At 40.1% G+C, this 22,653-nt stretch overlaps 1 protein-coding gene across 2 annotated transcripts in view; it reads left to right on the top strand.

Moving 5' to 3' along the window:
• Window positions 1-22,653, top strand: part of acot7 (acyl-CoA thioesterase 7) — a 276,045-nt gene that overhangs the window by 9,968 nt on the left and 243,424 nt on the right. The window contains exons 1-2 of one of the 2 annotated variants that reach the window (XM_059952221.1): window positions 7,787-7,821; window positions 19,367-19,484. In XM_059952221.1, the coding sequence (XP_059808204.1) occupies window positions 7,799-7,821; window positions 19,367-19,484 (141 nt within the window). In that variant the 5' untranslated portion in view covers window positions 7,787-7,798. Of the gene's footprint in view, window positions 1-7,786; window positions 7,822-19,366; window positions 19,485-22,653 lie in introns of those variants that run through there. The other variant, XM_059952220.1, reaches the window with a different exon arrangement.

Below are 22,653 nucleotides of genomic sequence, written 5' to 3'. Positions count from 1 at the left end.
CTGATAGAAAAGTTAGAAGATTACAAAAGTTATAGAGTGGACAGCTGGTATCTTTTCCCTAGGCTCAAAATTTCTAATATTTGAGGATGTATATATAAGGTGAGGGGGGAATGTTCACAGGAGATGGGCAGGGTAAGTTATTTTTAAAAATAGTGGTGCGTGCCTGGAATGCATTAACATGGGAGACACTGGATCCAGAAAAGATAGAAGTATTTAAGTGGCTCTTAGATAGGCACATGCATATGTAGAGAACAGAGAGATATGGATCACACACAGGTAGACAGGATTAGATAGATCTAACACACACAAAATGCTGGAGGAACAGAGTCAGGCGGCATGTTTGGAAAGGAATAAACAGTTGATATCTTGGGCCAAGACCCTTCATCAGGACTGGAAAGGTCAGAATAAGAATGTGGGAGAAGGAGAATGAGTACAAACCTGTAGGTGATAGGTGAAACCAAGTGAAGGGTAAGGTGGGTGGCTGGGCGGAGGAGGAATGAAGTAGGAAGCTGAGAGGTTCAAAGTACATTTATTATAAAATATGTATACTCTATACAGCTGTGAAATTTGTCCTTATCATTCTTTATTTTATGTTCCAGTATTTGCAGTTGTTTTTTTTAAATTTTCATTTACTGTAACTTTCTGACTGATTGGTTCTTACAGACAGCTGAAAAAAACAAACCTAATAGAACTTATTTAAAAAAAAAGACAGCCAGGCACTCATGAGTGACAAAAAGAACAAATCGGCAAACAATAAAAAGCAAATAACATTCAGTACTAAAGTTCATGAAAGTGAGCTCACAATCACAAAGCCATTTCAATGCTGCAGTCAGACCAGGAGCCCAGTTGCAGGCCACAGCTTCAGTTCAATGCCTTGATGGTTAAACCTTTTGGAGTAGCGAGCTGAACGCTGGCCCGACCCCTCGCCTCTGGTACCAACATCCCCCCATTTCAATCTGGCCCGGTGCTTAAATCAGCCAAGTATTGGCTCATTTCTTGCTCAGCCCTGTCCACTCTGGCAACGGCCAAACATTGGCCTGTACCCAAGCACAGAGCCAGTAAAGTGCCACTGTGTCTTACCAGTGCCACCTTAAACCTGACAGTGAAAAAGGTAAAATGGGTAAAGGAGGAATTGAATAGGAGAGGAGAGTGAACCAAGGGAGAAAGGGAAGGAGGAGGGGCACCAGAGGAAGGTGATGGACAGGTGAGGAGAAGGGATAAGAGGACAGCCAGAATGTGGAATGGAAAATGACAGAAGGCGAAGGGAAAGAAATTCCCGGATGTTGGAGAAATCAATATTCATGCCATCAGGATGGAGGCTATCCAGTTGGAATAAGAGCAGTTGCTCCTTCAAACTGAGAGTGTTCTCATCATGGCAGTAGAGGAGGCCCTGGACTAACGTGTTGGAATGGGAATAGGAGTGGAATTAAAATAGCTAGAAATCCTGCCTGTTGTGGATGGGGTGACGGTTCTTGATAAATGTTACTTAGTTCAGCACAACACAGTGGGCAAAAGCACCTGTTCCTATACTGCACTGTTCTGCGTTCTATGTAACATGTTACTGTTGATCTCAATCCTATTGTCACCTTTGCTTGTTACTCAAAACAGAAGTAGGGAAATGCTGGAATGTATCATCAAGGAGGTGGTAACAAGGCACTCGTCAAATAACAATGGATTTGTATTTATGAATGGGCAAAAATGTTTGCAACACACACAGAAAATGCTGGAGGAATTCAGCAGCTCCTGCCGAAGGGTTTCGGCATGAAATGTTGACTGTAGATTTTTTTTATAGATGCTCCCTGGCCTGCTGAGTTCCTCCAGCTTCTTGTGTGCGTTGCTCGGATTTCCAACATCTGCAGATTTTCGCTTGTTTGGGGGCAAAAACGTTTAATGTTTCTGTTGAAGTATTGTGAGAATGTAATAAGCAAGTATGGCAAACTGGCTGATGTACAATTGAACTTTTGGAAATCTCCAGAGTGTGTAACACTGAGAGTAATAAATTGGTGTGGTTAATTGTCATAAGGCAGGGGTTTCCTATCTTTTTTTTAATGCTATGGGCCCCTACCATTAACCAAGGGATCCATGGACTCCAGGTTGGGAACCTTTGACACAAGGGAAGATCAGATTATTTTCAGGTTGGGAGGTTATGTCCTGTGGGTTGCTGGAAACCAATCTGTTAACAGTCTGTATTAATGATTAGGGCAGCACAGTAACACAGTGGTTAGCACAATGCTTTACAGTACCAGCGACCTGGATTCAATTCCCATTGCTGTTTGTAAGGAGTTTGTAAACTCTCCAAGTGACCACGTAGGTTTACTCTGGGTATTCCAGTTTCCTCTCACAGTCCAAAGACATACCGGTTGATAAGTTAATTGATCATTGTAAATTGTCCTGTGATTAGGCTAGGATTAAATTGGGGGATTGCTGGGTCGCATGGCTCGAGGGACTGGAAAGGCCTATTCCACACTGTATCTCAATAAATTAATAAATAAAATGATTCAGTTGGGGGAATGAAGCTTAACATAGCCAAAGTTTTCTGATTGTATAAAGCTAGGCAGCTGTGTGGACTGTAAGGGGAATGCAAGAGACTTGTGAGGGATACAGGCAGGCGAGGTGACTAGATAAGTGAATTTTAATGTGAAAAGCTGTGAGATCATTTGTTGCTTGAAAAATACAAAGATAGAATTATTCTTCTAAATAATGGGAAGCTGAAAAATATTGGTTTTCAGAGGGATCTGGTACACCAATTACTGCAAGTTAATGTGCAGGGTTAGCAAGCCAATTAGGAAAGCAAATGGTTTATTGGCCTTTAATACTAGTCACTTTCAGTACAAAAGTAGATATATCTTGCTTTCGTTATGAAGGGTTTGATGAGACTGCATTTGGAATATCATGAATTCCTACCAAACGAAAGAAATACTTGCAGAAAAACATGAACAGCAATGGCTTACTGGATCGATTTTTAGGATGGTAGGTTTGTAATGAAAAGAGATTAAAAAGGCTGAGTCTGTATTCTCTTGTATTTAGAAGTGTGAGAGATGATCTTGTAGAAGTAAGCAAAATTATTCCAGGACTTGACAAAGGCAGTGTAATCAGAATCTGGTTTAATATCACTGGCATATGTCATGAAATGTGTTGTTATGCAGCAGCAGTACATTGCAATAAACAAAAGTAAAAGTTATAAATTACAGTCAGAAGTGTGTGTGTGTGTGTGTGTGTGTGTGTGTGTGTGTATATATAAATAAAACATATAGTGCAAAAAGAGTGGAATAAAAAGGTAGTGAGGTAGCGTTCATGGGTTCAATGTCCATTCAGAAAATGGTTGGCAGAGGGGAAGAAATTGTTCCTGAATTGTTGAGTGTGTGCCTTCAGGCTTCTGTATCTCCTCTGTGATGGTAACAATGAGAAGAGGGCATGTCCTGGGTGATGGGGGTCCTTACTGATGAATGGCACCCTTTTGAGGCATCGCTCCTTGAAGATATCTTGGATACTTATAACTTCCTGTAGATTATTTCAACCCTGTGCAGTGGCCACACCCCCCCATACCAGACAATGATGCAACCAGTTAGAATGCTCTCCACGTAACATCTGTAAAAATTTGCAAGTGCCATTGGTGACATACTAAATCTCCTCAAACTTCAAAGGAAGTGTAGCTACTGTCGTTCTTTTTTGTAACTGCATCAGTATGTTGGGCCTAGGGTAGATCCTCAGAGATGTTGACACCCTCAGGAACTTGCAACGGCTCACCCTCTATGATCCCTTTATGAGTGTGTGTTCCCTTGTCTTACCCTTTCTGAAGTCTACAGTCAGTTCTTTGATTTTACTGATGCTGAGCTGCTGCGGCATCAAGATCATTTGCTGTTGTTTCCCCTGACTGAGGTACACGTGGCCCCCGTTTTCCGAATGTTTGCTTATGTCACCTTGCTTTTACGAAAGACCTACATTAGTTACCTGTTTTCGCTAACTAAAGAGTTTTCGTTTTTACGAGAAAAGGCAGTGGGCAAGCCAAGCTCCTTCCCCGGAACTGCATTCTAGCCGCCATTGCTTAAACACTTGCCTGTAAGCATTTTTGCTTTATCTCGATTTATTTTGTGCATCTGTTAGCAAGATGTGTCCTAAGGTTTTGGAAAGGCCTAAGAAAGCTCGTAGGGCTGTTACACTTAGCGTAAAACTGGACGTAATTAAATGTTTTGATCCTGGTCAACAAAGTCAACATTGTCCACACATTGAACTTGCCGACAATAAAGAATCTTGAAAGTTGCCAATGTTACTATTGGTTCTGCTTGTGGTCTCTTTTCGTCTGCTGGGAACTTTTGGGCAGCTTCATAGTTTAATGTTTACTGGAGAGAGAGCTTTGGCTGATACTGAAACAAAACTGAAGAAAATAATTACAGAAGGTGGTTATTCGTATAATTTCATATAAGCAAGTATTTAACTGTGATGAAATTGTAATTTATTGGAAAAAATTGCCGAGCACTGCAACCTCTGATGACTCAGCCTAACACACCATCATCACTGTGCTCGCTGTCTTCTCGATTCCCGTAAGTGAAACTAAACTGCACGTACATTATTTCTACTGTATATAAGCTATGTATTCTTATGTGTTATTTGGTATGATTTGGCAGCTTCATAGCTTAAAGGTTACTGGAGAGAGTGCTTCCGCTATGCTAGTAGCGCCTCGTAGTGAAATTTTCACTGTGCTAGACTGTGCTGCAATGATTTCAGGAAAGTATTTCTACTTTATATAGGCTGTGTATTTATCATATAATTCCTGCTTTTACTATATGTTACTGTTATTTTAAGTTTTATGTGTTACTCGGCATGATTTTGTAGGTTATTTTTTTGGGTCTGGGAATGCTCTCAAATTTTTCCCATATTAATAAATGGTAATTGCTTATTCATTTTACAACATTCCAGCTTACGAACCATTTCATAGGAACACTCTACCTTCAGATAGTGAGGGAAACCTGTATCTGAAAATGTCATCACGTTCTCAAATGGTCATTCAGGATGGAGATGAAAAGAAATTTCTTCATTCAGAATGTGGTGAATCCTTACAGTTCATTGCTTAAGGGCTTCATTCCTTGAATACTTCAAATCAGATTAATGGATTAAATTTTGACAGAATCGGGGAGTATGGGTTTAATGAAAGAATATGACTTTGATTAAAAGATCAGACATGATTTTATTGAATGGCAGAGCAGGCCTCAGTGACAGAATTTCCTATTCTTCCCTCTGTTTTGTATGTTTTTATGTTGTATAGCCAGTTGATCCCTGTTGTTGTGGCTGAACTAAAAATGGGCATATTGAGAGGTGAGAAAGCATCTGGTACAACTGGAGCTAATAAATAAATAATGTAAATAAATAATTAAAAAGTAAATTTATTTATTATCAAAGTATGTATCTGTTGTCATATGCTATTTGAGATTCATTTTCTCACAGACATTCACAGAACAAAGAAATACAATAGAATCAATAAGACTGATAAACAACGAATTTGTCAAAGACAAACTGTGCAAATGCGATAATAATACAAAATAACTAAATATATAAATAATACTGGGAACATGAGTTGTGGCTATGTACAGCTCCAATGCCATATTCGTTTGCTGCCGACCTCATAGGCCGAATCAAAGGTGGTGGTCAATCAGCATATAGGGGAGAGATTGAAAATCTGGCTGTGTGGTACCTTAACAACAACCTCTTACTCAATGTCAGCAAAACCAAGGAGCTGATTATAGACCAGGAGGAGGAAACCAGAGGTCCATGGTCCAGAAACAGAGTCCTCATTGGAGAATCAGAGGTGGAGAGAGTCAGCAACTTTGAATTCCTCGGTGTTATCATTTTGGAGGACCTGTCCTGGGCCTAGCACGTAAGAGTACTTACAAAGAAAGCACAGCAGCACCCTTGCTTCCTTAGGAGTTTGCGAAGCTTCAGCATGACATCTTAAACACTGACAAACTACTATAGAGATGTGTTGGATATGGCCTAGTCCATCACTGGTAAAGGCCTCTCCACCATTGAGCACATTGACACAAAGCGTTGTCACAGGAAAGCAGCATCCATCATTAGGAGCTCCCACCACCCAAGATGTGCTGTCTCTTGCTGTCATCAGGAAGAAGGTACAGGAGCTTCAGGACTCACACCAGCTTCAAGAACAGTTTTTATTCCTCAGCCATCAGGCTCCTGAACCCAAGGGGATAACTTAATTCAACTTCACTCACCCCATCATTGAAATGTTTCCACAAACTATGGACTCTATTTGAAGGACTCTTCACTTCATGTTCTTGATATTTTTTTTTCCTTTTTGTATTTGCACAGTTTGTTGTCTTTTGCATACTGATTGAACCCCCAAGTTGGCATGGTCTTTCATTGACTTTATTATGGTTATTATTCTATTATGGATTTTCTGAGTTGCCTGCAAGAAAATGAATCTCAGGGTTGTATATGGTGACATATATAAAGTATACTTCAATAATAAATTTTATTTGAATTTTGTAGAGTATTTGAAATAGAGTCTCTAGGTTGTGGAATCTGTTGGTTCAGGAGCCTGTTGGTTGATGGGAGTTAACTGTTCTTGAACCTTGCGGTGTGGGACAAGATTCCTCCCTGATACTAGCGGCAGGAAGAGAGCATGGCCTGGGTGGTAGGGATCCTTGATGACAGATGCTGCTTTCTAGTGGCAGTGCTACTTGTTGATGTGCCCAGTGGTGGAGAGGTCTTTACCGGTGATGGACTTGGATGTATCCACAACTTTTTGTAGAATTTTCTGTTCTTGGGTATTGATATTTCCAGTGCATGACATGATGCAGCCAGTCAGGATACTGTCCACTATCCAAGTTTTTGAAAGTTTTCAATGATGTGCCGAACCAGTGCTAACTCCTTCCTTGTAATAGCACTTATGTGCTGGTCCCAGGACAGATTCTCTGACATGATAACGCCAAGGAAAGTTACTGATACTCTCCACCTCAAGTCCCCTAATGAGGACTGACTTATAAACCTCTGGTTTCTTCCTCCTGTAGTCAATAATCAGCTCTTTGGTTTTGCTGTCATTGAGTGAGAGGTTGTTGTGACACCATTCCATCAAATTTTCAATCTCCCTCCTATATGTTGATACAATGCCACCTTTGATTTGGTCAACAACAGTAGTGCCATCAGCAAACTTAAATATGATGATATCAGCTGTACTTAGCATCACAGTCATTTGTCCTCTAGTTTGTATGGAGGCAACCTGTGATGGTGTGCAAGGGAACCTTGCTTTTTATTATATCTATATGTGAAAACCATGAATGCAGAAAACAGTTTTTTTTTGCAATGTTCTGAAAAGGAAACATGACCGGAAAAAGACCAACAGAATCAAGAGCATGCGAAGGTAGGTGGCAGGAAGCTGTGGAATCAGAGTGTACTGTAGCCTTTCTGTAAACAAAGGAAGTGACTTAACATCCCAAAGAGAGAGAAAAAAAAGTTGCTGGTTTTTCAAAGGGGAATGTTTTTCATTGTCCTGAGTTCACTGCATGTTATTTGCCTTGGTAATAAGATGAAATAAGCCTGAGCCAATTGCCATAAATTCATGTGTTGTGATGCAAATTTTTTTTTATATAAAAAATAGCCACAGGCATCCACAAGTAACTTGAGGGTGGTTTCTGTGGAATTAGTGATGTCAGTAATGACATCCGCAGAAACTGAAGCTTAGTACATTCAGCAGTTTCTTGCTTGAAATGCTAGATAGTAGATACACAACCCTTACTGTGATAAGCCTTTTCTCTTGTGTTCTCCAGTGCAGCACCCTGATCTTCTGATGATGACGATGGTAATAATCAGGTAGTGTAATTAAGGCTCGTATGACTTGTATGTTGAATAGTAGACTTTAAATGAAGAGAAAATTGTTGCAGAGAGTACTAGCACTAGGTGAAGTACAGTGTTGTGCATTATAGTGAAAAGTATAACTTGTGTTCTTGCGTGATAAAAGGTCTTGGCCCAAAACATTGACTGTTTAATCTTTTCCATAGATGCTGCCAAGTCTGCTGAGTTACTTCAGCATTTTGTGTGTGTAACTTATGTTACTTTATTTCTTACTGTTGTCATCCTGAGTCATTCCTCCATGAAGGGGTTTAGTATGAGTGTTGGGTAGATGGAGAAAAGAGATGTGGGGCCGAGACAGATAGGTTTCTTCTTGTGGAAAACAAATGCAGTCATAATGGGCCAAATAGCCTCTTTTTCTTTGTGAGTACCACAGAGAAGTACTCATTTAGGGCCTCACCTATACCTTCTGACTCCATGTACAGAGTTCCTCTGTTGTCCATCATGGGCCCTTCTCTTTTCTTGGTTATTCTTTTTCCCTTAATCTATCCAATCATAAAATAGAATGTTTGTACATCCCTTGTGCTCCAAGCAAGACTCAGTAATAAAGCATTCCAAAAATCTGAAATTTTTCATGTAAGCTAAATTCAGCATGACAATTAGCTTTCTCTCAACCCTCCCTGGAGGCCCTTCTGCGGCGGAGTGTTAATTGCCCCTACTGAAAATTGATGCAATTTTTCCAGACCTACTTTTGAGTTGCTAAATATTTGTGTGGACCCGACCAAAGCATTTTATCTATAGTACCTGAGCCACAAAAGAACGGGTGAAAATTTGTGTGTCAGGGTTCTGTCAGAGACCAGCTATGACTTAGACTACATTCACACAAAATGCTGGTTAAACGCAGCAGGCTAGGCAGCATCTATAGGGTGAAGCGCTGTCGACGTTTAGGGCCGGGACCATTTGTCCTGACGTTTGAATTTCCAGCATCTGCAGATATCCTCGTGTTTGATGATTTAGACTAGTTAGACAAGCCTAACAGAGAGAAAAAAACATGTTTGGTAAGATACCAAAGAAATTCATTAGATACAATTAAGAGGCTATTCACAATGATCAAGGTGTTATGTTTTGTAACTCTAAAACATAAAAATAATTAAAAGGAAAACAAGAGAAATGTGAGATAATTCGGGAACGTTCATTTTTACTTTAAGTGAGGCGTACGCATATGATGTGGTGCTGTTACAGGTGCATGCCATTTCCGATCTTCATACGTATAACCCATAATGAATTATTTTAACAAACAAAAATGCTTAATCAAATAATATATTTAGAATATCACTCACATATTACTGATTATTAAATACACAACAGTCCTCCCTGTTTAGCTATAAACACCAATTCAATATAGAATGCATCTCAACTTATATACTTGTATACAGTATATACTATATAATACAACTACTGTATAGGTATCCACAGCATAGTAAATTTAAAATTTTCCCATCCATGCGTAAAGATTTAACTTCTGTGGAGGATTTCTTACTGTTGTCGGATAATATCTTTGCTAGCAAGTGAATCTTGTGGCTCTGCAACAATCTCAGGTTCTGGGTATTGATCTACTTCCAGCACTGGGTTGATGCTGACCTAAAAAACACCACTGATCTTGACTGATCTATTGTTCCTAGCTACTGGGACCACTGGTATTGACCAAAGGCTCCACTCAACCTTCTAAATGGTTCCTTCAGCCTTCCAGTGATCTAGCTCACTGCCAACAGTGATAAGGTCCCACATAGGAAATTGGTGGGTAAAATCAAAGCTCATGGCATTGGGGGGAAGACATTGACATGGATAGAAAACTGGTTGACAGATAGAAAGCAAAGGGTAGCGGTGAATGGGTGTTTCTCGGAATGGCAGGTGGTGACTAGTGGGGTGCCCCAGGGCTCGGTATTGGGACCACAGCTGTTTACCATTTACGTCAACGATTTAGATGAAAGCATTGAGAATAACATCAGCAAATTTGCTGATGATACTAAGCTGGGTGGCAGTGTGACATGTGATGAAAATGTTAGGAGAATTCAGGGTGACTTGAATAGGCTGGGTGAGTGGGCAGATACTTGGCAGATGACGTTTAATGTGAATAAGTGTGAGGTTATCCACTTTGGGAGTAAGAACAGGAAGGCAGATTATTATCTGAACGGTGTAGAGTTAGGTAAGGGAGAAATACATAGAGATCTAGGAGTCCTTGTTCATCAGTCACTGAAGGTGAATGAGCAAGTGCAACAGGCAGTGAAGAAGGCTAATGGAATGTTGGCCTTTATTACGAAGGGAATTGAGTACAAGAGCAAGGAAATCCTCTTGCATTTGTACAGAGCCCTGGTGAGACCACACCTGGAGTATTGCGTACAGTTTTGGTCTCCAGGTTTAAGGAAGGACATCCTGGCTGTAGAGGAAGTGCAGCGTGGATTCACAAGGTTAATTCCTGGGATGTCTGGACTGTCTTACGTAGAGAGGTTAGAGAGACTGGGCTTGTACATGCTGGAATTAAGGAGATTGAGAGGGGATCTGATTGAAACATATAAGATTATTAAGGGATTGGACAAGATAGAGGAAGGAAATATGTTCCAGATGCTGGGAGAGTCCAGTACCAGAGGGCATGGTTTGAGAATAAGGGGCAGGTCATTTAGGACAGAGTTAAGAAACAACTTCTTCTCCCAGAGACTTATGGGGGTCTGGAATGCACTGCCTCAGAAGGCAGTGGCCAATTCTCTGGATGCTTTTAAGAAGGAGCTAGATAGATATCTTATGGATAGGGGAATCAAGGGATATGGGGACAAGGCATGAACTGGGTATTGATAGTAGATGATCAGCCATGATCTCAAAATGGCGGTGCAGGCTCGAAGGGCCGAATGGTCTACTTCTGCACCTATTGTCTATTGTCAACTTTATCACAGATTGTATAAGGAACTGGATAGGCCAGGGATCAGCAACCTTTACCACTGAAAGAGCCATTTGGACCCGTTTCCCACAGAAAAGAAAACACTGGGAGCCACAAAACCCGTTTGACATTTAAAATGAAATAACACTGCATACAATGTTTTTTTTTGCCTTTATGCTATGTATAAACAAACTATAATGTGTTGCATTTATGAAATCGATGAACTCCTGCAGAGAAAATGAAATTACATTTCTGCATGCAACAAAAACATTTTGAACTCCGAAAAAAAGACCTTGGGTTGAAGGTTACTTTTAAGTAAAATACTCAATGTCTATTTGAGTCCTTCTTGTATTTATGAAAAATGCCGAACTTAAATTTTCCGCCAGCAGCAAACCAAAAATAACGTCAGCCAGCTGTCAACCTGAAAAATAAAAGGACTATTTCACTGAACAATGAAAAAATATGAATATACGTAAAATAATAGGCAATTAAAATATTTATCATACTTGGTTAATGGGATTTCTGCTCCTGGATCTCAGCGCACAGCGTCTGCACATTAGGGCTGTATGACGTCACCTTCATCTTTACACAGGATCGCAAGCTGTCATTTGTGAGGCGTGCGCGATGTTTGTTTTTAATAAAGTTCATGTTGGAGAACACCTGCTCACATACATATGTGGATCCAAAGATCGACAGGACTCCAAGCGCATACTTTTTAATGTTTACATAAATGTTGGGGATAGCATACCATGTTTCAAACACAAGTTTGTCCGGTTTGGGGAGGTTTTCAATATCACTCCATCTGTGATTCTGAGCAAGAACGGCCTTCTGACAGGCAACATCTTCAAGGTCTGCTGTCAAACATCTAAACTTGGACACCCATATGTCTTTGTCGGCTATGTCGGCCAGTTCCATCTCAAGATCAGGTTGACTCACACCTGCCAATGCAGTCGTATTCAGTAGGGATGGATCGATGCTCAGGGGAGTGACCGGGAAGGATAATGTGTTTTTTTCCTCTCTGAACTCACAGAAGCGTTTCCCAAACGATGTTTGCATTGCGATGATTGCAGAATGTAAATACTCCGAATTTATCATGTCGTGACCTTGTTTGAACTCTCTCAAATTGGGGAAGTGAGACAATGTGCCTTTCTGTAAATCTCTGGCAAGCACTGTCAACTTGCGCCCGAATGCCAAAACATCCTCCAACATGTGCAGGGCTGTGCGTCCTTTCCCCTGAAGAGCTGTGTTCAGCGTGTTCAGGTGCGCTGTCATGTCTATCATGAAGTGTAGATTTTCCAGCTACTTTGGCTGTTCCAGCTTAGGAAAGGTGAGCCCTTTGCTGCCCAGGAAAATTTTCACTTCTTCCAGACACGCGACAAAGCGTTTCAGCACCTCCCCTCTGGACAGCCAGCGATAAAAACACGTTGTAGCGGTGTGCTACATGCAGTCAGTAAACTGCAGTCAAAGATAACTTTATTCGAACTAAACAGCCTTGCTTTTAAGCCTCCCTCAACCCGCCCCCTCCATGGGCGCGGATGCTCCAAAAGTCACGTACTCACAAACCCCCATAGGCTATCTCCCTTAGCCTGAATGCTGGCTAATTGTGAGCCGGTTCGGATGTGCCAGGAAATGGGTCGCCACAATGTTTTATTTAGATTGTACAAGATCACCATAATCTTCAAATTTAGAATTACATTTCAAAAACTAACAAACTAACATAACATACATTTTAATTAAATACTGACCATTTATTTTCCAAAGCCACAGGGAGCCGCAGCACAGAGATGAAAGAGCAGCTTGCGGCTCCGGAGCCGCGGGTTGCCAACCCCCAGGATAGGCTTTGCAAAATGGGTGTGGCATTTTCATTTAACACTATTTTACCCTTGAAATATTTGAGTTTTACAATAACATTCTTGAACACCGCTATGGCATCATGCAGTACCTTTCTTAATTCACTTTCATTTGACTCTATTGCAAGGGATGTGGGTTTGCAATGGTGGATGGATCTCCAATCAAATTGTAGTTGTCTTAGCCAATCGTGTCCCTGCATTGCCGGCCTTCATGTTTTCACCACGTACAAGCCAATGAGGCTCGTTGGTTATTGTATTTCACTGTTACCGATGTCATTCCCACAGGAGTTATCTTTTCTCTAGTCTAAGTTCTTAATTGGACATCTGCAGGCTTCAGTTCAGTATCTTTGAAATGCTGTTCAGACTTATTTTGTAGAATGCTTGAAACAGCTGAGCCAGTGTCCAATTTCGTTTTAGTTAATTTGCCATTTACTTCTGATGTAAGCAACATCGCTTACCTATTGTTAGTTGTCACATTGTAAACCTCAAGGCTACCTAGTCCCGTGTCACACTCAGATTTTTTCATCAACAACATGCAGATTAGCGCTCTTTTTTTGAAACTGGAACTTGACTTTTTATCTTTTTCTCTTCCTTGTGTGGTCCATTTATTTTTGTCTACCCAACATGCTCTTTGTCCTATGTTGTTGCATTTTCTGCAAGTTTTGCTTTTAAACCTGCATAGGTCTGCTTTACGTGAGCCCCTGCCACAATGGTAACACAACTCATAGGCCAGGCATTGCAGTTTTGTTCATGCTCACTTTCTTTCCTTACTGCAGCTCAATGGCATCTCTGTGTGCTGTTTTCATCTGTTTTTTAAAAATGTAAGTTGTGCTTCAATCAGGAGCCGTTCTTGAAGGCTTTCTTGTAAGATTTCACAAAATAAATGATCTATTAGTGCATCATTAGGCCGGTTACTGAACTGACAATGCTCGGACAATCTCTTCAATTCAGCCACGTAAACTGAAATGGACTCACCTTCCTTTTGATTCCAGTTATGAAACCTGAAGTGTTCTGCAATCAGCAACTTCAGTTCTAAGTGTACCTGCTTTACTTTCACGATATCAGCAAAGCTCAGTTTGGCTGGTATGCTGGGGTAGTCAAACTTCTAAGTAAACTGTATGTCTTTGAACCCAATGCACTCAGCAAAATTGGCAATTGCTTTTGATTGGCTAATTCATTTGCTTTAAAATACTGCTCAATCTGCTCAGTATATATAATCCAGGTATCCATTGTGCAATCAAATGTGTATATCTTCCCAATGTAGCCGGCCATTTCTACTCTTTATTTTATTTATGATTATTTTCACCTGGTACTCACTAATTCAACAGGCAGGTAGTCGTTGAAAGTTCATTTAAAACTTCTTTGTTGCCACTGTCATGTTTTGTAACATCAAAACATAAAAAACAATTAAGAGGAAAACAAGGGAGCCCAGAGATAATTTGTGTACGTTTGTTTTTACTTTAAGTGAGACATGCACACATAACGCAGTGGTGTCATGACATATGCGAATCACATTCTTTGTACATATAACCTGTAATAAATCTACTTTAAACAAACAGCAATTCTTAATCAAGCATTATATTTACAACATTACTCAAATATTTCTGATTATTAAGTATAGAGCACAAGGAACTTTTATTTTTGGGTGTTTCTCAGTAAAAATGTCCTTGATTAATCTACCTTTGTTAAAAGTTCAAAGGCAATGCATGATTACTTTGGCTGTGGCATCTTTAGGCATCAGTTCAACTCAAGTAGGGAGAGAAACTGCATTAAATTCCTATTAAATTGACAAAAATAAAGACCAACATATAACACTGGCTGGGGAACTGTAGTGGCAAGCAGTTTTAAAAGATTGTGAACTCATTGTCTGGGATAAATTTATAATAGATCACAAAGTATTACATCAAACATTACAAAATCTTAGACACAATAATAAATTAAAAGGAGCTGTTATTTTAGTGTTAGCTGGAGATTTTAATCAAACACTAGCAGTAATACCATGAAGTATTAAGTAGCTAAATTAAAATCCTGTATGAAAGCATCACACATTGGGGAAGAATGATGAACAATTGCACTTCAAACACAATACGACTGGTGATCCATCCGTAAAAGAGTTTTCTTCGAACTTACTCAAATTAGGAAATGGGGAAACTAAACACAAAGAATTGTGAAAAAGTTGGGTTAGGTTGTTCCATTACTTCATGATCGGATGCAATCTGCTTTCCCAGATGTCTGTCAATGTGTTTTGATTGATCAGCAGTTTCATGAAAGAGTAATTTTAGCTCAAAACAGTGACACAGTGCAAGCCATTAATAAAGATCTTCTTTCAAAGCTTCCCACATAACCTGTACAATACAAGTCCTTTTGACAGTGCAATAGACATTGATGAGACTATACATTTTTCCATTAATTTTTTAAAGTATCTGTCGCCATCTGTTACGCCACCGCATAATCTTGAACTAGGAGGAGGAACTCCAGTCATGCTGTTTGGGAATTTGTATCTAGCAAACCTACGCAATGACACAAGACCATCGGTTTAAAAATTATTACCACATGTCATTGAGGCGACAATAATGACTGTTATTGATGTAGGGGAAAACGTCTTCATCCCTCAGATATAAATTACTCATCTGATCTGCCTTTTCCTTTCAAGCAACTTCATAAAACAGAACACAGAATATTACAGAACTGTACAGGCCCTTTGGCCCAAAATGTTGTGCTGACCTTTTAATCAACTCTAAGATCAATGTAACTGTTTCCTCCTACATAGCCCTCCATTTTTCTATCATCCGTGTGCCTATCTAAGAATTTCTTAAATACCCCGAACGTATCTGCCTCTATCACTACCCCAGGAGGCACATCCACGCACCCACCAATCTCTGCGTAAAGAACTGACCTTTGGCATCCCCTCGCCCCACCCTCCCTATACTTTCTTTGAATCACCTAAAATATAGGCCTTTGTGTTAGCCGTTTCCACCCTGGGAAAAAGTCTCTGGCTGTCTGCTATGCCTCTTATCATCTTGTACACCTCTATCAAGTTACCTCTTATCCTTCATTCCAAAGAGAAAAGCCCTAGTTTGCTCAACCTATCAGTATCAGATATGCCCTCTAGTTCAGGCAGAATCCAGGTAAGTCTTATCTGCATCCTGTCTAAAGCTTCCATACCCTTCCTATAATGAAGCGACCAGAACCGAGCACAATATTCCAAATAGTTCTGCTATGTGTGTCAACAAGGCACTAGGACACAATCACTAAAGAGTTGTTAATCTGAATCTTGAAACCTAATGGTTTTCCTAGGTCCATCTATATTTTGGTTGCTCCAGAATTGGAGATTAAAATGATCTGTACATTTTACACCAGATTTGAAATAGAGAAATATAATGCATTCTGAAACATCTCAACATTGAACAAATGAATTTATACACTGTGCATAGATACATAGGAATTTAGAAATTGCATTAAATGTAATTTTTATATATAATTAGATTACATAAGTTTAAACACCTGCTTATCTTATTCATTGATTACTTATGTATTTAAGTTAGATTTTATTTAATTTACAAAGTGCATTGCAAAATGATTTCATGGAGATGAATGCAAATATCGTGCCGGCTGCATAATAACTAAGGTAATACTAGATATAGCAGCTAGTATATTTATAGCTAGTATAGCTAGCACCAAAGATATTTTTTATTTATTGAGATACAGCACGGAACAGGCCTTTCCAGCCCCTCCAGCCTCACTGCACAGCAATCCCCCAATTTAATCCAATCAAACAATCTGTTAACTTTCAGACAATACACTCTGCCCACTTAAACATTAAAATCGTCAGAGACTAATGTAGATTAGTATATTATAGCTATATTTCTATAGCTATACACAAATAAAGCCCTTTGGATGATTTCCTATAGTAAATGTACAAGGTAGTTGCCGATTCCAGTTATGATGTTGGGCTGAAAGGATGCATACCTTGCCTTAGTCTTAGTCCGCTGCTGGTGTGAAGCTGATCACTAGATGGTGCTGTAGGCTAGCCTGTGATCACTTTCTTCGATCCACAAATCACCTTCCTTGTTCACCTCTTTCGCACCTTGGGTACCTTCCATTCCCATGCGGAACTTTCTGTTTGTGAATCTAGTTTATTTACAAATTCAGGCCTTACTATCCTTATTTTTAAGGGTTTTAAAGCATCAAATCGTTACATTTTTAAGCATAATGACCGAGGCTACCTAGATGGAATATAAGGTGTTGCTCCCCCATCCTGAGGGTGTCCTCACCAGGGCTCAAGAGGAAGCCACATACCGCCATATCAGAACGGGATTGGGAATTGGAATTAAAATGTTTAGGCACTGGGAAGGTCCGTTTTTTGGTGGGTGGAGCAGAGGTGCTCGATGAAGCAGTCCCTCAAATATTAAGCTTGATTCCTTGGCACTGATCTCACCTTTGAATCATTGGATCAGTGTAGTACAAGAAAGTCAATGCTGATGCCTTGTTGAATATTTATCCTCATGTAAGCAGCTCATCTGGTCTTTTGTATCATTGGTTTTTGTGAGAACGAGTCCTCCTATCTTATTTTATGCGTTATAGAAGTGACTATATGTCAGACTGAATGTTGAAGCCTTGAGAGATGAAATATTAATGCTAATTATTTGTGGAATATTTCGCTGTTCCTTTAAGTAATTTCTGAGAGTTGATTTTGCTTTTTGAAGTAATAAAAGCTCTTTTAACTATAATGTTCCATTTTCATTGATTTCCTTGATTTGCTCACACAATCAGAAAGCTTGTGCAACTCAAAAGAACTAAAAATCCCTTTTCAAAATATATTAAATCTCTCAAATTGTTAACTATGTTTGCTACCTTTTAGTGTCATCAGTCCTCTGCTTTCATTCTTGTTTATGCTTTTCTCTGTCACCACTCCATTAATTCCCTTTGTCCTTTGGAGTAAATTACTTCTATTTTCCTGTCCATTTCTTCTGTTCCAGTGCACTATTTGTGATCCTACACTTTTCGCTTTTCTTTCCTAGATCTGGAATCTTTTCAGTTCCCACTTAACCTGATTTTCAGCTCACGCTGCAGGCAGTAGCATCTGGTTTGGAGTCAGACGATTTTGACAAAAGCTTTGAAAGTTAAGGCATCTGCCAGTTTAATCTCTGACGATTTTAACATTTAAGTGAGCAGAGTGTATTGTCTGAAAGTTAACAGATTGTTTGATCAGTTTAAATTGGGGGATTGCTGTGCAGTGAGGCTCAAGGGGCTGGAAAGGCCTGTTCTGTGCTGTATCTCAATAAATAAAAAATATCTTTGGTGATACGGAAGGGATTTTTAAGAGCCTCTTAGATAGGTGCATGGATGAAAGAAAAATGGATGGCAATGTGGGAGGAAAGCATTAGATCAGAGGTTCCCAACCTTTTTTTAATGCCATGGACTCTTTTCTTTTAGCCAGAAAGTAGTAAATCAGTGGAATGCCAAGTCCATGTGTATTGTTAAGGCAGAAATTGATCGTTTACCTGATCGATCGGGGCATCAGAGGATATGGTGAGAAGGCAGGTGTATGGATCTGGGATCAGCCATGATGGAATGGCAGAGCAGACTTGATGGGCTGAGTGGCCTACTACTCCTGTATCTAATCGGCTTACCATTAACTAAGCAGTGTGTGGGCCCCAGGTTGGGAACCCCAGCGTTAGATTGACCTTGGAGTAGGTAACACCATGGGCCCAAGGGCCAGAACTGCTCAATATTTGATTTGTAGAAATGCGGAAGACGTTATAAGTAGAGAGCTGCTTTGGAAATCTCTGGTTTAATGCTGCTGTGCACTCTTCCATTCATTCTGTTCTTGCTCCTCTTGCTGCTTCTGATTCTCATTCCACAGGCTGTGCATCTGTGGGACATTGTGCAAACCAAGATATAATGTGATTTCTTCAGCTTGTTCTATTTTTCCAGCCTGTATAAGTAGTGAAAGATCATTATTAAAACATGATTATGTGGTAGAGTCATTGCCGCTGCTTTTAATGAAGAAAGGATGACGGCTGCAGAGAAGGTAGCTGAGGAATGGAGCTAATTATGTGGCTCTTTCAGAGAGCCTGCTGACTCCCCCATTGTCTGCTATATAATTGCTGGAACCTATACAAATTACTCCTGGGCATTGTTAAAACTGAGAGTGTATTGTTATTCTGTGAAGAACTACAGGTGCAGCCTCGTGTCACTGTGAGGTGGACAGTTGTAATAGGAAGAAACATTAGAAAGATTAACTTTGTCACACATACGAAACACGCAGTGAAATGCATTGTTCGCATTGATGACCAACACAGTCTGAGGATGTGCTGGGGGCAGTCAGCAAGTGATCCTGTGCTTCCAGCACCAACGTTACATGCCCATGACTCTCTAAAGGTAACCGTATGTCTTTGGAATGTGGAGGAAACTGGATCACCTGGTGGAGATCCATGTGGTCATGGGGAAAAAGTATAATTTCCTTATGGACAGTGGCGGGAATTGAACCTATTGCAGGTGCTGTAAAGTGTTATGCTAGCTGCTACACTACCATGATCTTGAGTAAAACTCTGTTGCAGTTTGGAACCTGAGAAACATGGCACCGTAAGGATAGAGTCTTTGGGACAGAGGAAAGTGCACCATGACCTGTGAATGCAATATTTTAAAGTTAGAAGTCAGTGTCATGAACTTGGAGCTCTAGCTTATCTTGTACTTTAGATTCTTTTTATAATGTTATTTTTCTCTGTAGTTTGTCCTTAACTCTTATCTCAAGAAGTGTGATAATTCTGATCTTTTACAGAATCTTGCGCCCTGATGATGCGAACATTGCGGGCAATGTCCATGGTGGCACAATTCTGAAAATGATAGAGGAGGCCGGAGCCATCATCAGCACCAGGCACTGCAACAGTCAGAATGAGGTGAGTCTCAAAATTTGACCTTGTAGGAATGAACAGATCTGGCTTCACATTGTTGTGACATATCTAGAGATTTTGATGACAGACCCTTGTGTGTTGATTCTTCAGTTTTACTTTCTGCTGGCATATTCATGCAGAAAACAGAATTGGGTTTAATATCACCAAAATATGTTAGCTTAGTGGCTGCAGTACAAAGCTATGCTTGATAAATATAGAAATAAATAATGAACTACAGTATATGTATATTAAACAGTTAGGAATAGTGGTGTAAAAACAGAAATAATGAAAATAAATGAAGTGGTGTTCATGGGTTCATTGTCCATTTAGAAGTCTGATGGCAGAGGGGAAGACGCTGTTCCTGAATCACTGAGTTTGTGCCTTCAGGCTCCTGTACCTTCTTCCTGATAGTAACAATGAGAAGAGAGCACATCCTGGGTGATGGTGGTCCTTAATAATTGACGTTGCCTTTCTGAGGCACCGCTCCTTAAAGACGTCTTGGATACTACAGAGGCTAGCACCCATAATGAAGCTGACTAATTTTACAACTTCCTGTAGCTTCTTTCAATACCTTCTAGTAACCCTCCCACTGTATCTCCCTTACTTGTTAGAGCAACAAGTGATCCCTTAATTTGTTTAAGTTATCTTTTAGAAATGATAATTATTTTGCATGAATGTAAAACAGCTTGATATTTATTACTGACAAATACAAAATCTCAAGTTTTATTGAAGAGTGTTGTATACTTCAATGATAAGGATGCATACCGAACTGAAACTTCCTTTAATTTCCATACCTGGCTCAATGGCTTCATGTGTTTTCCCAGCGTTGCTCTTACACCAAATGAGAAAGCTATCAGATAATTTTAATAATGTTTCTAACAATGAATAGAGTATTGTGAGCAAGAATTTCAATTACACATTATTGTACCTGTCAGATAAATACCAGAGGCACTAACTTTCAGGGGAAATACTGGTTCATAGGCAGACACCTATGTATAAAAAGTTGTAAGGTGAATGGACCATTATCCTTTATTTACTGGTTCATGATGTTTGGAGAACAGATAATGTGGTCTGCCCAATATGCTGTTACCTATACTCAGGTCATGAGGGGTCCTGCCCAGACAAATGTCAACACACTCACCACCAATGCAGAGGCAGCGGTCAGACCGAAAGAGATTAGTGACTGACTGCCCTGAGCTCCCACCCTCCAACCAAAACACCTCAGGCCCCCCCCACAAGATGAGCAGGAGTTAATGGAAGAGGGGAGGCCAAAAGGACAAGAGGAGGAATGGTGGGTGATGAAGAGGAAGAAACCCAAGAAAGTATCACCCAAGAAACAACGAGCTGCTGACAACAAAAGGAATGGGAAGAAAATAGCAGGACCGCAGCCAGATGCCAGCAACCTCTGCTTGTGGGAGGAAGAGGAATGTGTGAAATGATTAACATTTTCCTAGTAACTTCCGATATTGTAGCCTTTTCACAGGGAAGCATCCTAATAAACTTTGGACATCAGTACTGATTCTTCTGTCTCTCTTGGTGCTTCATTCTTTGTCCCATCCTTCATTGTAGCTTGCACTCATTCCTTGTCGACACCACCCCCCACCGACTCCCAGGAGCTGAAAGAGTGCCAGTTGTGTTATGATGTGATGCTGTGAGAGTTCTTTATTGAGATGCAGCATGGCTCTTAGAGCTGTGCTGCCCAGTAATTTCCCGATTTCATCCTACCCTAATTACGGGACAATATATACTGACCAACTAACCTATCAAGCGGTAAGTCTTTGGACTGTGGGAGGAAACTGGAGCACCCGGAGGAAACCCACGCTGTCACGGGGAGAACATACAAACTCCTTGTAGACAGCAATGGGAATCGAACCCGGGTCACTGGTACTGTAAAGCGTTGTGCAAGCCACTACACTGCCATGCCTACCACCATCCTGAGGTCAGAGCCATTAGGGAAAGGTTTTTGATGTGCACTGTCATATGTCTCTCTCTCTCTCATTTTGTTTTTAACACTGATCTGATGAATATGCAGGCAACTGCTTCTATCTTGAAGGTGTGATGCTGGGTTTTTGACCTGTTTCTCCCTTCATAGGTGCTGCCAGATGCGTTGAGCGGTCGTAGAATTTTCTGTTTGTATTTCTTTTGAAGGATCCTGCTGCAATTTTGCGAATCAGTTTTGAGAATGAGCCTGATGAAATCACCTGGGATGTGGTTATTTGGATCCCAGCTTGAATCAGTCAAATTAACACTTGTTTAATGGAGAGTTTTCTCTATAATTGCAGTGGAAATGTATGAAACTCTGCACATTACATTCAGTTTAAATGTTCAGTTTTATTAGAAGCTATTTATTGTCTGAGAGAATGGGGCCAGTCACTACACAAATGAATGCGATTGAAAATCTCACAGAAGTGACTTGATAATTATGTTATCTGTGTGAGATAAATCAATATTGGTGGTGGGGTACACAAAATACTTGCATATAAAAACTGTCTTTGTAAACAACTAGTGGTAACTGACTTGGAAATATGTGCAAATTTTTGTGAACATACTCTTTTCGGCTTTCCACAGAGAAATTTCTAGGTGTCTTGCTAGCCCTTCTCCGTGATATTATTATCGTTAAACATGCTGAAGCTGCCTTTCCCCAGAAATGTAGCTAGATTGGGGAGATAATTCTGTGGCTCCCAGGGTAGGTCTAAGTTTTTTGAGTGATAAGTGCCTGACTCATCTAATCTCTTTCATGACATACAAGATGCATATCAGGAGTGTGGCTGCACACCATGAAGAAGCTGAGTACATCAGAATCAGATCTAATATCACTGGCATATGTGAAATTTGTTCTTTTGCGGTAGCAGTACTCTGCAATACAGAATAATAGAAAACTATAAATTATATTTAGATATATATAAAATAAATAGTGCAAAAACATGGCAAAACTAGGGGAAAATATCCTCAGGTAGTGTACATGGCTTCAGTATTCAGTGTTGATTGTTGGCACGGAGGACATGTTATTTCCAATCTTCACTGACTGTGGAGTCCCAGTGAGGAAATCAAGGATCCATTTCTAGAGGGAGGTACAGAGGCTCAGGTTTTGGAACTTCTTGATTAAAACTGAGGGTATGATTGTGTTGAATGCTGAGCTGATATAGGTATTGCTTTTGTCTAGGCTATCCAATGC

Source organism: Hypanus sabinus, chromosome 27 (assembly GCF_030144855.1).
Source record: "Hypanus sabinus isolate sHypSab1 chromosome 27, sHypSab1.hap1, whole genome shotgun sequence".
Taxonomy (NCBI): domain Eukaryota; kingdom Metazoa; phylum Chordata; class Chondrichthyes; order Myliobatiformes; family Dasyatidae; genus Hypanus; species Hypanus sabinus.
The sequence above is the reverse complement of the archived record's forward strand: the minus strand, read 5'-3'. Positions and strand labels throughout refer to the sequence as shown.